Source organism: Arachis ipaensis, chromosome B10 (assembly GCF_059453495.1).
Source record: "Arachis ipaensis isolate K30076 ecotype BB chromosome B10, ASM5945349v1, whole genome shotgun sequence".
Classification (NCBI taxonomy): domain Eukaryota; kingdom Viridiplantae; phylum Streptophyta; class Magnoliopsida; order Fabales; family Fabaceae; genus Arachis; species Arachis ipaensis.
The window spans coordinates 139,913,225-139,926,860 of NC_142435.1; the positions used below are offsets into that span (position 1 = coordinate 139,913,225).

The 13,636-nt window shown below is 27.3% G+C and overlaps 1 protein-coding gene across 2 annotated transcripts; it reads left to right on the forward strand.

Annotated features, from left to right (window-relative positions):
• Window positions 1-2,849: 2,849 nt before the first annotated feature.
• On the forward strand, window positions 2,850-5,953 carry NAC094 (NAC domain containing protein 94). 2 transcript variants are annotated; one of them, XM_088495531.1, is made up of 5 exons: window positions 2,850-2,927; window positions 3,022-3,168; window positions 3,498-3,703; window positions 4,208-4,506; window positions 5,153-5,953. In XM_088495531.1, the coding sequence occupies exons 3-5, from the start codon at window positions 3,517-3,519 to the stop codon at window positions 5,687-5,689; spliced, it is 1,023 nt and encodes a 340-aa protein (XP_088351657.1). In that variant the 5' UTR covers window positions 2,850-2,927; window positions 3,022-3,168; window positions 3,498-3,516; the 3' UTR covers window positions 5,690-5,953. The 2 variants fall into 2 exon arrangements, with proteins under 2 accessions (XP_088351657.1, XP_088351675.1); XM_088495549.1 differs by having other exon boundaries at window positions 3,022-3,125.
• Window positions 5,954-13,636: the final 7,683 nt, after the last annotated feature.

The following is a 13,636-nucleotide window of genomic DNA, read 5'->3' on the forward strand; positions in this document are numbered from 1 at the left end:
CATTATATATAAATATATAATATATTAATACCTGTGTTAATACTAGAAATGTAGTGAAAATAAATAAATAAAATATTTGAACACCTACAAATAAAATGTCACATTTAAATCCAAAACCCTAATGTACTCTTTCTAAATATATTTTATTCATTTAATCCAAACATAACACTTACATTCACATTTTAAATCCAACATGTCCACCACCATATCACTGTGTAAATTATGGTATATTTATTAGGAATGTGTACATTTAAACTGATCCAAATTAAAATTGTACTAATTTAAATTTAATTGGATTCCATTTTTTTATAAACCGCATAGTAAATCGGATTGAATTTGATATACTTCTTAAAATCGATCCAATTCAATCCAAATCGCATAATGTATGTGCTATAATATTATTATTTTATTATTATATTTACAATTTTATTTATCACATGTTTAATTTGTTATTACATTTTTATATTATTCATGTATTATTATTATTATTTAATAAATATTTTATGTTCAAAATGGGATTTATTTATTTATTTATTTTAACTAAATTATAATTTTATTTTTATTGTTATATTATTGTTAGTTTTTCAATATATTACTGAGACTTGTTATGTCATAGTTGGTTATTTAAAATTTGATGTTGAGACTTATTATGTATATTTATCGTTTTTGTCTCTAACATTTGGGGTAAGTCTCAAAGTTATCTCTAATGTTTAAATTGTCCTGTTTAAGTCCCTAGCATTTCAAAATTGTCTCAATGTTATCCTGCCGTTAGGGATCTGTTAACAGAATTGACTGCGGAACAAAATTGAGACGATATAGAAATATTATGGAGTTAAATAAGACAAAGACATTGGGGGACAAAAATAATACATTACTCTTAAAAAAATTATCAAATAATATAAAAAGAAATTAAATTTTAATGGAATGAATTGTATTACGAATTCAAGATTTTTACCCATCATAGAATACTCCTAGAATGACTAGTAGATAAATTTTCGAAAAAAGAAAAAAAATAAGTATTATATATATAATAAAATATAAATTATATCTTTTTTAATATTTAATTTAAATAAATTTTTTAACTTATAAATAAATTTTAATTTTATCTTTCAATAATATTTTAATCACGTCTAAGTAAATTACACTTAATCATGTTATTTTTATTCTAAATAATTTTTTTTTAATTTTACTCTTAAAATTTTTTACTCATAATGAAATATTTGTAGAATAACTAGTCATAAACTTACGAAAAAAAAAATGAACATGATACATATACAATAAAGTATAAATTATACCTTTTGTCTCTAATGTACCGAAATTTTTTAATATTTAATTTAGTTAAACTTTATTTTTAATTTTAAAATAAATTTTAATTCTATCCTTCAATAATATCAAATTTTTAAGTAGATAATTATTCAATTTTTTTTAATTATATTTAAGTAAATTACTCTTAATCACATCACTTTTATTTTAAATAAATTTATTTTTTAATTTTACTCCTAATCACATTATTTTTATTCTAAGTAAATTTATTTTTAATTAAGAATAAAATTTAAAAATAAATTAAATAATTATGTATCATAAAAAATTAAAATTGATTAAAAAAATGAAAAAATAAAATTTAATATAATTAAACATTAAAAAGTTCGATATATTAGAGACAAAAAGATATAAATTTTACTTTATTGTATTTGTACATGCTCTTTTTTTTCTTTTCTAAAAGTTTATATATTAGTCATTTTATAAGTATGAGTAAAAATCTTGAATTTGTAATGTAATTTATTCCCTTAAAATTCATTATCATTTTACTTGATTTGGTAATTCTTCTAAGAGTAATGTATCATTTTTTCCTCCAATGTTTTCGTCTTATTTAAGTCCCTAATGTTTTAAAATCTTTTCAATTTTATCCCACCGTCAATTCTGTTAACATCACTAATGGCAAGACAACATTGAGATGATTTTGTAATGTTAAGGACTTAAATAGAATGATTTAAATGTTAAGGACAACTTTGAGACTTACCAAACGTTGGAGACAAAAATAATACTTTATTCTTTTTTTAATTTACAAAATTACAAATCCAATTCAATCCAAATCCCTTAAAATTAGATTGGATTTAAAAAAAAAAAACATCTAATCTAAGCCGCACTGCAAGTAAAATTAGTGTTTAGATCAGATAAGTTTTTTATTCAAAATCGATCCAAACAGCACTACGAACACCCTACTACTTATCCAATTATCCCTTTTATTTGGAGTTTCTTTTTTTAATTTTTATTTTTAACACTGAGTTATATAATTATATTTTAAAGATACCTATCTAGACAACTCATGACGTGTCACTTGTTCTTATTCCTCACAAAGCATGGGGAATAGATAGGAGGTGTGAAAATAATGGGATTGAAATGGGAATTTTGGATACACATGAATTGTTGTTATAAGGAAAAAAAAAATGATAATTTTTTCCAAAATCGGCCATAGAAGAATTAGGTATATAGAAAACAATCAATCATACTGAATATAACATTAGATATTAAGATTATTATATTAAGAACTAGGTCCAGCCAACAACTTACAAAGAACAATTTTAAAATAAAAATAGAATTGCCTTATTTTATTAGTAGAGAAAATGAAATAATTGTTACTACATTCAAAGAAGCTTGCTTTGTCATTTTCCCCTTGTCTTTGTATGTTGAAATTGAAAGGGAGAAGTTTATGAGCATCAGCAAGTGTGAAAAATGGAATAATCTCCTTTTCTTTTCTTTTTTCAAAAAAATAATAAATTTGAAGAAAAAAAAGGAAAACAAACAAAACAGTATTGAAAGCTATTGATTCTATAGTCTCTTATGTGATCCTTATTTTGGTCTTTCCCAAAATCATTATATATTAATACTGGTCTCAAATGGTGGAATTGAGACACATCCATTAAAGGGTATGTTTTTATTTTATTTTATTTTATTTTCACTTGTCCTTCATTTAAGTGACATAATTCCTATTCACTAAGGAATTTTTGTAATCTCAATTAGAGAAATATAAATATATCCTTAATGAAAGGGAGGCAGAAGCTTAGGAAGCATATATAAACATTCTTGGGAGGCACATAAATTTCCTTGGACTAAACAAATTTATTGTAAGTGCAACAACTTGAAACTTCTCAACATCTTTTTTTTGAGGTATACTGTTTCATCAATTTATTCTATCTTTTTGTAGTATTATTAGAGAAAACAAACATCACATTGATAATTGGTTTTGTTTGGTTTTTCCAAAAATTGTTGCAAACCACAGTTTTTAATATTCATCTATAGAAAGATGGTAGTAATCTAGCAATTAAATCTTACATAGTTTAATTATATATATACTTAATATGCTTTTCTTCTCATTATTCTACAAATTTATCAAGAAGTCTTCTCTTATATATCTTCGGATTTGATTGTGAGAGATACAAGAGTTTTTTTTGAAACCGACGCTAAAAAACTGTCGCTATCTGTCGAATTTGGTATAGTGAGAAGTTGAAATTGGAGATGGGGGAAAGAAATATTGAGATGGAGAATAAGATTGAAGATGAGATGATGCCAGGTTTCAGATTTCACCCAACAGATGAAGAGATTGTTGGTTTTTATCTAAAAAGAAAAATTCAGCAAAAATCTCTTCCTATTGAATTGATCAAGCAAGTTGATATCTATAAGTATGAGCCATGGGACCTTCCAAGTAAGAACTAATATCTTTTCTTGTTGAGTTTTTTTGTTAATCTCTTTTATCTGTTATTATTGTCACCACTTCTTGGCACATCTTTTTTCACATATATTCATTTAATCAAGGATGTAAAGAATAAAAGATAAAAAAAAAATTACAAATAGACTATTAAAATACAAACATAAAATTATTCCTCTAATATCTATATGTTCCTTAATAAAAATCAAACCCATTTTTATACTTGCTTCCTAATAATCAATAATGAGTTCTCAAAAATCAAAACTGCACCATCTTTTTCTAAAGATGAAAAAATAGTTAATCTATTTTCTGTTTGTGATATTTTCTTTTTGAGTTATGCTGAAATTCTCAAACAAGTTTTTTTTTTCCCTCTTACATTCTCTTCAAAATAAATATAAATTTTAAAAAAATTAATATCTCTAAACATAATTGAATAAAAAAATTCCTTGATTCTTTTCAAATTTTATTTAATTTATTTAAATATTTTTTTATTAAAAAAAGAGGTGGCAAGTAATGGAGAGAAAGAATGGTATTTCTACTGTCCAAGAGACAGGAAATACAGAAACAGTGCAAGGCCCAACAGAGTGACAAGATGTGGGTTTTGGAAGGCCACTGGAACGGACAGGCCCATTTACTCATCTGAGGCCCAATCCATTATTGGTTTGAAGAAATCACTTGTTTTCTACAGAGGCAGAGCTGCTAAGGGTTTCAAAACTGATTGGATGATGCATGAGTTTAGGCTCCCTTCTCTTTCTTCTGATTCAGCCAAGAAATGCTCTGACAAAACTACCCCTGCTTCTGTAAGTTTATTTTTTTATTTATTTATTTCCAAGGGTTTTATATAGGATATAATAATTTGGTCTGTTAGCTTTTATATATTTGATTAATTTGGTTTTGAATTTTAAAAATATTTGTTTTGGTTTTTGAACTTTTACCTACAAATTAATATCTCCTACATATTTTATTTTGACACTGTTAAAAAGATATTATTACGCATCGTTAAATAGTACGTAATATAAAATATATTTTTTTAATATTTATATTTTATTTTAATTTTATCTTTAATGTATAGTTTTTATTTTACTTCTTAATATTTCAATATATTTTAATTATACTTCTATGTATAGATAACACATGATGTTATAGCTCAAATGACATAGTCTCCCCATATTCAATTAAAAGGTTGTGGGTTCGAGTCTCCTATCTTTGGTTAAAAAAAAAAAAGTATCTTTATAAGCCATATTAATTTTTAAATGTATAATTAAAATATATTTAAAATAATAAAAATAAAATTAAAATAAGTTAAATATATATTAAAAAAATTTTAAAAATAAAAAGTATATTTTGCCCTTAATCTAAGAATGAGAAATTGTTAAAAGTATATTTATACAATGGAAGTGAATTACAGAAAATTAATTAATGAAATTTGGTTGGTTGGAATTTCAGGATTCATGGGCAATATGTAGGATATTCAAGAAAACAAACACAATGTCCATGGCACAAAAAGCCTCATTATCTCATCATCCTTATAATTGGAATCATCATAATCAATTATTTGATGATATACTCACACATCAACAACACCAACACCCTATTATTCCAAACTCCAACAACAACTTCATCTTCTACAATTCCAATTCTACCCTTGAACCCACAAAAGAAATTGATGCTACTACTACTAGTAGCTCCATTGTTATTTCTTCCAACATAGGCCTTCATGAAGATCCAAATCATCATCATTACAATAATAATAGTAGTGGGTTCTCATCTTCTTCAATTATGATGATGCAACCAAACATCATGGCAACCTCAGATGATGATGATTCAGGTGTAATTACAACAATTGCTGGCTTCCCATTCAATTTGCCTCCAAATGATGATGATGCTGCTTGGAATAATAATATTAAGCCTAATACTACTCTGCCATGGGACTACTTATCAGACATGTCCACTACCTATTCCACTAATAAATCTTACACTTAAAAAAAAATTATATACCATAGTTAATTAAAACCAAAATTTGGATTTTATTTTGGTTTTGATAAGCACATTTACCATTAAAATCAGTACCATTGTTAGGCTCTGATTTTACTAGTAAATGTACATGTATGTGTTATATATGTGTATATGTAGTTTCTTTTTGTTCGTATAATTAATTGGTTGCTTATTAGTTGTATATATATCTCAGATACTTGATTTGTGTACACATAGTTTGCTTGTATATATAGTTTTTTCATAATTTTCTCACATAGTTTTAAAGTTTAACTTGACCTCCATTTTTACTCTTTCTTATTCCTATCAATCTTCTTTTTTTTTTTTTAAAAAAAAAAGAAAGAATAATGTAACCTTTCTGTTCGTAGATATATTATTTAACACTACTCTATTCTTAAATAGGTGTTTGTTTTTTTTTTTTTTAACTTTTTCACGTGAAATATATAATAAAATATGATTGATGATATTAGTTTTTTTTATTTCTCAGCAATTGACAAGCTCAATAAACCAAAGGAACATGTCTTGAATATTAGCCTGGTTAATTTTATATGAATTTAAAGTTATTATCAAATTAATTTTTTGAGATGAAAATTGTAAAAAAATAAATAAATTCAATTTAGATGTATGGTGATCAAATTGTGACTACTACAACCAGTAGAAAACCGAAGAAAGATTATTGATTATAGTTGTTCAAAGTTTGATCAAACAACTTAAGCAGATTCAAATTGTATGGTGGTACAAAGAGAAAAATTTAATTTGAAAAATCTAATTTAATAATTTGAAAAATTAGATTTCGGAGTCAAATACTGTAAAATAAATAAAAGGCAAAGGTGGGAGACATATTTTAGAGGTGTGGAAGATATTTTCTAATGGGTAATGCTTTCCAAACTAACTATTTTTTTTTTTTGATAAAATGATATGAAAAAAACGAAAAAACTATCTCTTATTTCACAATTTGCAACTTACTTAATTCTCTTTTTTATCTTTCTTAAAGAAAAAAAATTACATATTTTTAACATAACATATATCTCTTGCATTTTGCATTAAAAGTGATTGTTATTGTTTTAAGAATTAAATTGGAATTAAAATTAAATTATTTATACAATTTTATTAAATCCAACCCAATTAACAACTCTTTTTTATTGACAAACAAATAATTTTTCAGTATAAATTTTATAAAATAATAATACGCTGATTTGTGAATATTTCACTTTTTTTACGGATGGACATTTTTCACTTATGAAACAAATGTCCATATTTCAGATATTTACAAGCCCAACACCAAACAATAAACTCTTCACACTATTATGAGAGCACGATACAATCATGGCCCATCCAATATTTTTTGCATATTTCTTGTGTCCCAAGGTTTTAAATTTTTCTTTCTTTTTCTAACATTTCGGTCTCATTCACAAAGCAAAATTAAAAAATACTCGTTTAATCAACTTAGATTGATTGAGTAGTCAACTCATTCGTCCGCTTAAATAAGTGTCAAAGATTTAAATCTCGTCTTATACATGCAACAACTTATTAACTTGGTATAATATAAAAGAAAATACCGTGAACAACAAAAAATAATACTCACTAAAAAAAATTTGTATATATATTTACTTGGTATAATATTATTAAATTTTAAAAATAAAAGTATCTTATTTTTAAATAATTTTTACAAAATTATATCAAAGTATGATTTTTATAATTTAAAATATTTTTTGAGAATAGATATTTAATATTTAATTATATTTATCATATTTTTAAATATTTTTAAAATTTATTTGTTATTCGTATCTTTTAATATTATTCTTATTAATGATATAACTTTTCAATTACCATTTTAGTAGATTATCCAATAGAAGATGCATATGGGTTTGAATACCTATATATAACCTGCGTCGAAGCAAAGTCTACACCATAATTTTTACCCTTTTTTTTTCCTTCAAGAGTATATATATTATGGATAAGAATTAAGAGATCAAATGATGAGTTATTAATTATACATAACGTAATTTAATAAGAATATATATTCTATCAGATAAATTGATTTTGGAAAACATGTTTGTAAGTGCTTTTAAAAACACATTTTATTTTAAAAGCCAAAAAGTATAAGCCTATCAACTTTTATCAAATACAAAATATTAATTTAAACTTTTGTATAGTACAAAGTGTGTTTAAGAGAGCATCAGTCCATCAAATTAAAACCAACAGGACCTATCCATAGGCTCACCTATCGCTTATGTAAAAAAATTTAGAGCATCTCTAATATTAATTTTAAATTTGATTTTATTTTGCTTCTTATAAAATAATATATCAATATTTATAAAATTATATATTATAAATAATTATGTAAAATTAAAAGTAAAATTTATCATTTTAATACTTAATTTTAGTTCAATTAAAATTTTATATTATTTTTAATTATTCTATCAATATAGTTATATAAATAATAATTTTTTATTAATTTTTTATTAAAGTAATATATTTTTTTAAGATGAAATTAATTTTATTTTATCTACTAATTATCATACAAATTTTAATTCTAAATTAGTTCATTCTTTAAAGTTACCAAACTAAAAGTCATATTCTAAAAATATTTTATTAGAGTTGTTCTAATAAATATTTACTAAAAAATATCTGGTAACAAAAATTAAGTATTTGAACATATATTTATTCTTAAATTTTATGGTGTGTTTGGAATGTAATAAATTAAAATTGATTTTATTTTAAGATAAAACTTTTTGTTTGAAATTTAGAAAAAAAAATTAAATTGGTTTATAGAATATATAGATTAACTTTAACATTTGATTAATTTTTTTCATTTTTAGAAAAATATAGAAAAAAAAAAAGGCATGAAGACAAGAAGAGATAGTAGAGCTCTAGTAGTCTTGCCACCGACTACAATAATTACTGGTGACAATAAAAAATTATGCAATAAATAAAATTTTATTATTAATTTCTTTTATAAAATTCTAAAAAAATATTAAAAAAAACAAATATGAGTAGCATACGAATTTACTAAGGAATGAGAATTGAAGGTCTAGTAGCTAGTAAATCAATGTCACCGACAAATACGTACTTGTTGAAAAAATCAATAAACAAACCCATTAAATATGTTTTTTTGAAAAAACCAATAATGATGTGTTTGGATTGCAATAAATTAAAATTGATTTTATTTTAAAATAAAATTTTTTATTTAAAATTAGAAAAAAGAATTGAATTGATTTATAGAATATATAGATTTACTTTAATACTTGGTTAATTTTTTTTTATTGCCAACGAGTCAGAGTCAACGACACAGCGACGCTAGCTTTAAGATTTGAAGTTTTCTAAAGAAAGTCTTTCTAATTTATAATCTGCTTATTAGTTAGTATCCCTCACACTACATTGCTTAGTACTTACAAACTTCTTACCAACTAGTATATCTCACAGACGTGTTTGAACACGCCCCAATATGCCAAACATAATTTAATGTGTCCTTTAATTATCTACATTATAAATTAACTAAATATTTACAAAATTATTAAAAAAAAAGTCTTTGATATCAGATGAAATCAAAATAAAAAAACTACTTTATTTTTTTCATACTCCTTGTCTTGAATTGAGACGTCCATTTTAGTGAATATTCAGAGTTAAACTAACTCTAACGTGTACAAAATCCCACCAACTTTAAGGTGCATCTTTCTCATTTGTCCCATATACTTTCTCAACTCATGTATTTTTCATTGCAATGGCTTTGGTAAATAGACTCAAAACCATGTGCTACTTCTTTTGCTACATCAGGCAGTATCAATGCAATAAGTAAGAGTTACTTGTATCTTGGATATATGATAACATATAGTGTCATAGTACTACATGGTGTCATGATCACACACCAGTAAACTTTTTTTTCTTGTGAAACCCAAAGTGCAAGATGGCAATAGTTGGCATGAGGACTGAATGGGGGAAGTTGATGGAAACTTCAAGCGAGGGAGGTGAGGAGGCTAGGAGACTCTATTGAAAAAATAGACAAAATACTAAACTTGTATTCAATAGGAAAGTTTGTATGTTGCTGATGCATGTGAATTTCTTTTAGCAGTAAGGAGCCAGCCAAAGAGCGAGTTAGATCTACTACAAATAGGGGCCAAGTGTTAGAGATATAACCATTAGTGTTACCTTCTCCTATCAGCTTAAACTTTTGGGATGAGTGGTTTCATGACATGGTATCAGAACTCTATGTCCGAAAGATCAAGAGTTCGATCCTTGGTGAACCCCAAAAAGTGAAAAAAATAGCAAATCAAGCAAACCCAAAAAGAGAGGCTCTTACTTGAGGAGGAATGTTAGAGATATAACCATTAGTGTTACCTTCTGCTATCAGCCTAACCTTTTGGGATGAGTGGTTTCATGATATCTACTACAAATAGGGGCCAAGTCTTGCCTAAGCTTTTTAACTTGTTCCTCAAGCCTTTCGATACTTCACCTTGAATACACTTTAAAACTACCAGACCGATTAACCATCGGCTCTGATACCACTTGTTGGGCCAACCGTGGAGAGTTCTCGACCGCCGGAAGAATTAGGGGGGGAATCAAGTGAGAGAATATAAGATGAGAAGATACCACATATAACTCAAAACCATAAGGTAGTAAGTTAATGGGTCTCTCATCTTATAAACTCCTCACTCTTCCGTGCTTTCTTTGATGTGCGACTAACTTCATGCACTCCTCACACTTGCAACACTAACAATTTTCTCCTCAAGTGTGAGCCTCCACATCAAGCATAAACTCTCCCCCTTTCTAGCTCTTCCGCCACGAGTATTCGTGCATCATACCGCCGCAGAATACCGCAGAACACGCCACCCGGACTACCTTTGCCGGGAAGGCTTTCGATGCTTCACCTTGAATACTCCTTAAAACCACCAGACCGATTAACCATCGGCTCTGATACCACTTGTTGGGCCAACCGTGGAGAGTTTTCGACCACCGTGAGATTTAGGGAAGGAATCAAGCGAGAGAACATAAGATGAGAAGACACCACATCCAACTCAAAACCTTAAGTTAGTAAGTTAATGGGTCTCTAATCTTATAAACTCCTCACTCTTCCTTACTTTCTTTGATGTGGAATACCGCGGGATACGCCACCCGAACCACCTTTGCCGGGGAGACTTTCGATGCTTCACCTTGAATACTCATTAAAACCACCAGACCGATTAACCATCAGCTCTGATACCACTTGTTGGGCCAACCGTGGAGAGTTCTCGACTACCGGGAGATTTAGGGGAGGAATCAAGCGAGAGAACATAAGATAAGAAGACATCACATCCAACTCAAAACCTTAAATTAGTAAGTTAATGGGTCTCTCATCTTATAAACTCCTCACTCTTTCTTGTTTTCTTTGATGTTGCACTAACATCATGCACTACTCATACTTGCAACACTAACAATAGGAACGTACTAAATCAACAGGCAGGAAAACAAGACTTTAGCGGATAATGAACGATAGACAAGAGAAGACACAGGAGTTATCATCATTGTAGAGAGGGCCTATTCTTGAAAAGGAAGTACCAGTCAGTTCTCTGGGAGCAAGAGGCGGGAAAATAGGCTGATCGCACCACCATGGATGATAATCCCATCCCATGCATAACAGGAATAAAGTTTGGCCTTCTAACTGAGGAAGATATATTTAAGTATATTCTTGATCTTATCTTCATTAGCTTTCAGTTGCTTGCTGAGATATACGTAATCTACACTTATTAACCATGTATTAGATATTAATCAATTTCACCTTTTACAGGAGAATTCCTCAAGTTTGAAAATACAAGACCATCGACATATTAATGGTTCTCATTTGGGACTTCCAAATCTAACTTATGAGTGCACCACTTGTGGCGCTAAAGCCTTTCGTTCAGTTGAGGATGTATATCCATACATTCTATACTCTAAAGTCAGTCATTTTTGTAAAGGTAAGGATGTATTTCAGGACAATTTATTTAGAGATTATCATTTGTAAATATACTAAAAAAGACAGTGAAGGATTAATATTTAATTTCAGGCCATTATGGGGTAATTAAATTTAACGTTATCATACCCCATCCTTATTTTCTATGGGAGATGGCACACATTTTGAAAAAAATCTTCCCTGCTTGTAAATCTATTCGAGAAGAATTACCAAGCAAGGTCAGCTATGTTTTACTTCTGCCAAATATTACTATTGTTAAATTTATAGATATTCCAGAAAATTATATGTATATGTTTCTTTATTGTTATTTGGCTGGGTTGGCCTGAATGGGTTGAATTTGTATTTTTTTCCATTGTTATCAGCTTCGATTGATAGTTCAAGCGTCTTCTTACTTCTTACAGGATGCTCAGTTACTCTTTGGAACCAAACGGTCTAATGGTTGTAAATATTATTTTGTAAGTTAATATGGCTTCATCCCCTCCAAGAATCAATTTTGGTTTTGGTTTCCTTTTATATTGTGCTTTTGTTTTGTATTATTCATAGATTTTTGTGTATCAAATAGGAAAATAGATATCACAAGATGAAATTAAGAGTTTCTTCCAACAATCTCTTCCGAAAAAATGCGATTATTGTTGAAATAAAAGCAAAGAAACATAGAGTACCTGGAGAATTTTGAGATTTCATCCCTTATAATTCTCAACAAAAAGAAAGTCGCATAAAATCAAACAGAAGAGCTTTATCCCCTTATCAAGTAGCATTCTCCACTTTCACATATGTTATTCAATTTTTAGGGGCTATTTTTTAATTTTAAAAGATAAACTATTTATTATTGTATGTAATGAAAATACTTTTTAAAAGCTTAAACTTGTGTCTTATAAATTTTAGCGCATTATTTGGCATACACAAATAAGATAGGTCCATAGGATATTAATGCAACAATTAGACATGATATATGCAATTATATATCTAATTTCAAATTGGGCTTGATTGCAAAAAGATACATGCATCAACTCTAATATTGGGATTCAGATTGTATTTACTTGATGATGATGATGATACTTGGCATTTCCCTTTCCAATAGAAGCTTAGGAAGCATATATAAACACTTTTTGGGAGGTACAAAAATTTTTTTGGACTAAACAAATTTATTGTAAGTACAACAACTTTATTTCAACTATTAATTATGATACAAATTTTAATTCTAAATTAATTCACTCTTTAAAATTACCAAACTAAAAGTCATATTTAAAAAATATTTTATTAGAGTTGCTCTGATAAATGCTTACCAAAAAATATCTGGTAACAACAAAAACCAAGCATTTGAATATACATTTATTCCTAAAATTTATGGTGTATTTGGAATGCAATAAATTAAAATTGATTTTATTTTAAAATAAAACTTTTTGTTTGAAATTTAGAAAAAAGAATTGAATTGGTTTATAGAATATATAGATTTACTTTAACACATAGTTACTTTTTTTTCATTGCAACGAGTCAGAGTCAACGACACAGCGGAACTAGCTTAGGACTTGAAGTTTTCTAAAAAAAAGTCTTTCTAATTTACAATGTACTTACTAGCTAGTATCCCTCAGACTACATTACTTAGTGCATACAAACTTTTTACCAACTAGTATATCTCACAGACGTGTTCGAGCACGCCCCAATAGGCCAAGCAGAATTTAATGTGTTCTTTAATTTATCTACATTATAAACTAACTAAATATGTACAAAATTCTTAAAAAAATCGTCTTTGATATCAGATGAAATCAAAATAAAAAAGCTACTTTATTTTTTTCATACTCCTTGTCTAGAATTGAGACGTCCATTTTAGTGAATAGTGAGAGTTAAACTAACCCTAAAGTGTACAAAACCCACCAACTTTAAGGTGCATCCTTCTCATTTGCCCCATATACTTTCTCGACTCATGTATTTTTCATTGCAATGGCTTTGGTAAATAGACTCAAAACCATGTGCTACTTCTTTTGCTACATCAGGCAGTATCAATGCAA

Coding starts and splice junctions, on each gene's coding strand:
- NAC094 (XM_088495531.1), top strand. CDS start 3,517: ATGGGGGAAAGAAATATTGAGATGGAGAATAAGATTGAAGATGAGATG. Junction 3,704..4,207: donor TGAGCCATGGGACCTTCCAA/GTAAGAACTAAT, acceptor TATTAAAAAAAG/AGGTGGCAAGTAATGGAGAG. Junction 4,507..5,152: donor ACAAAACTACCCCTGCTTCT/GTAAGTTTATTT, acceptor TTGGAATTTCAG/GATTCATGGGCAATATGTAG.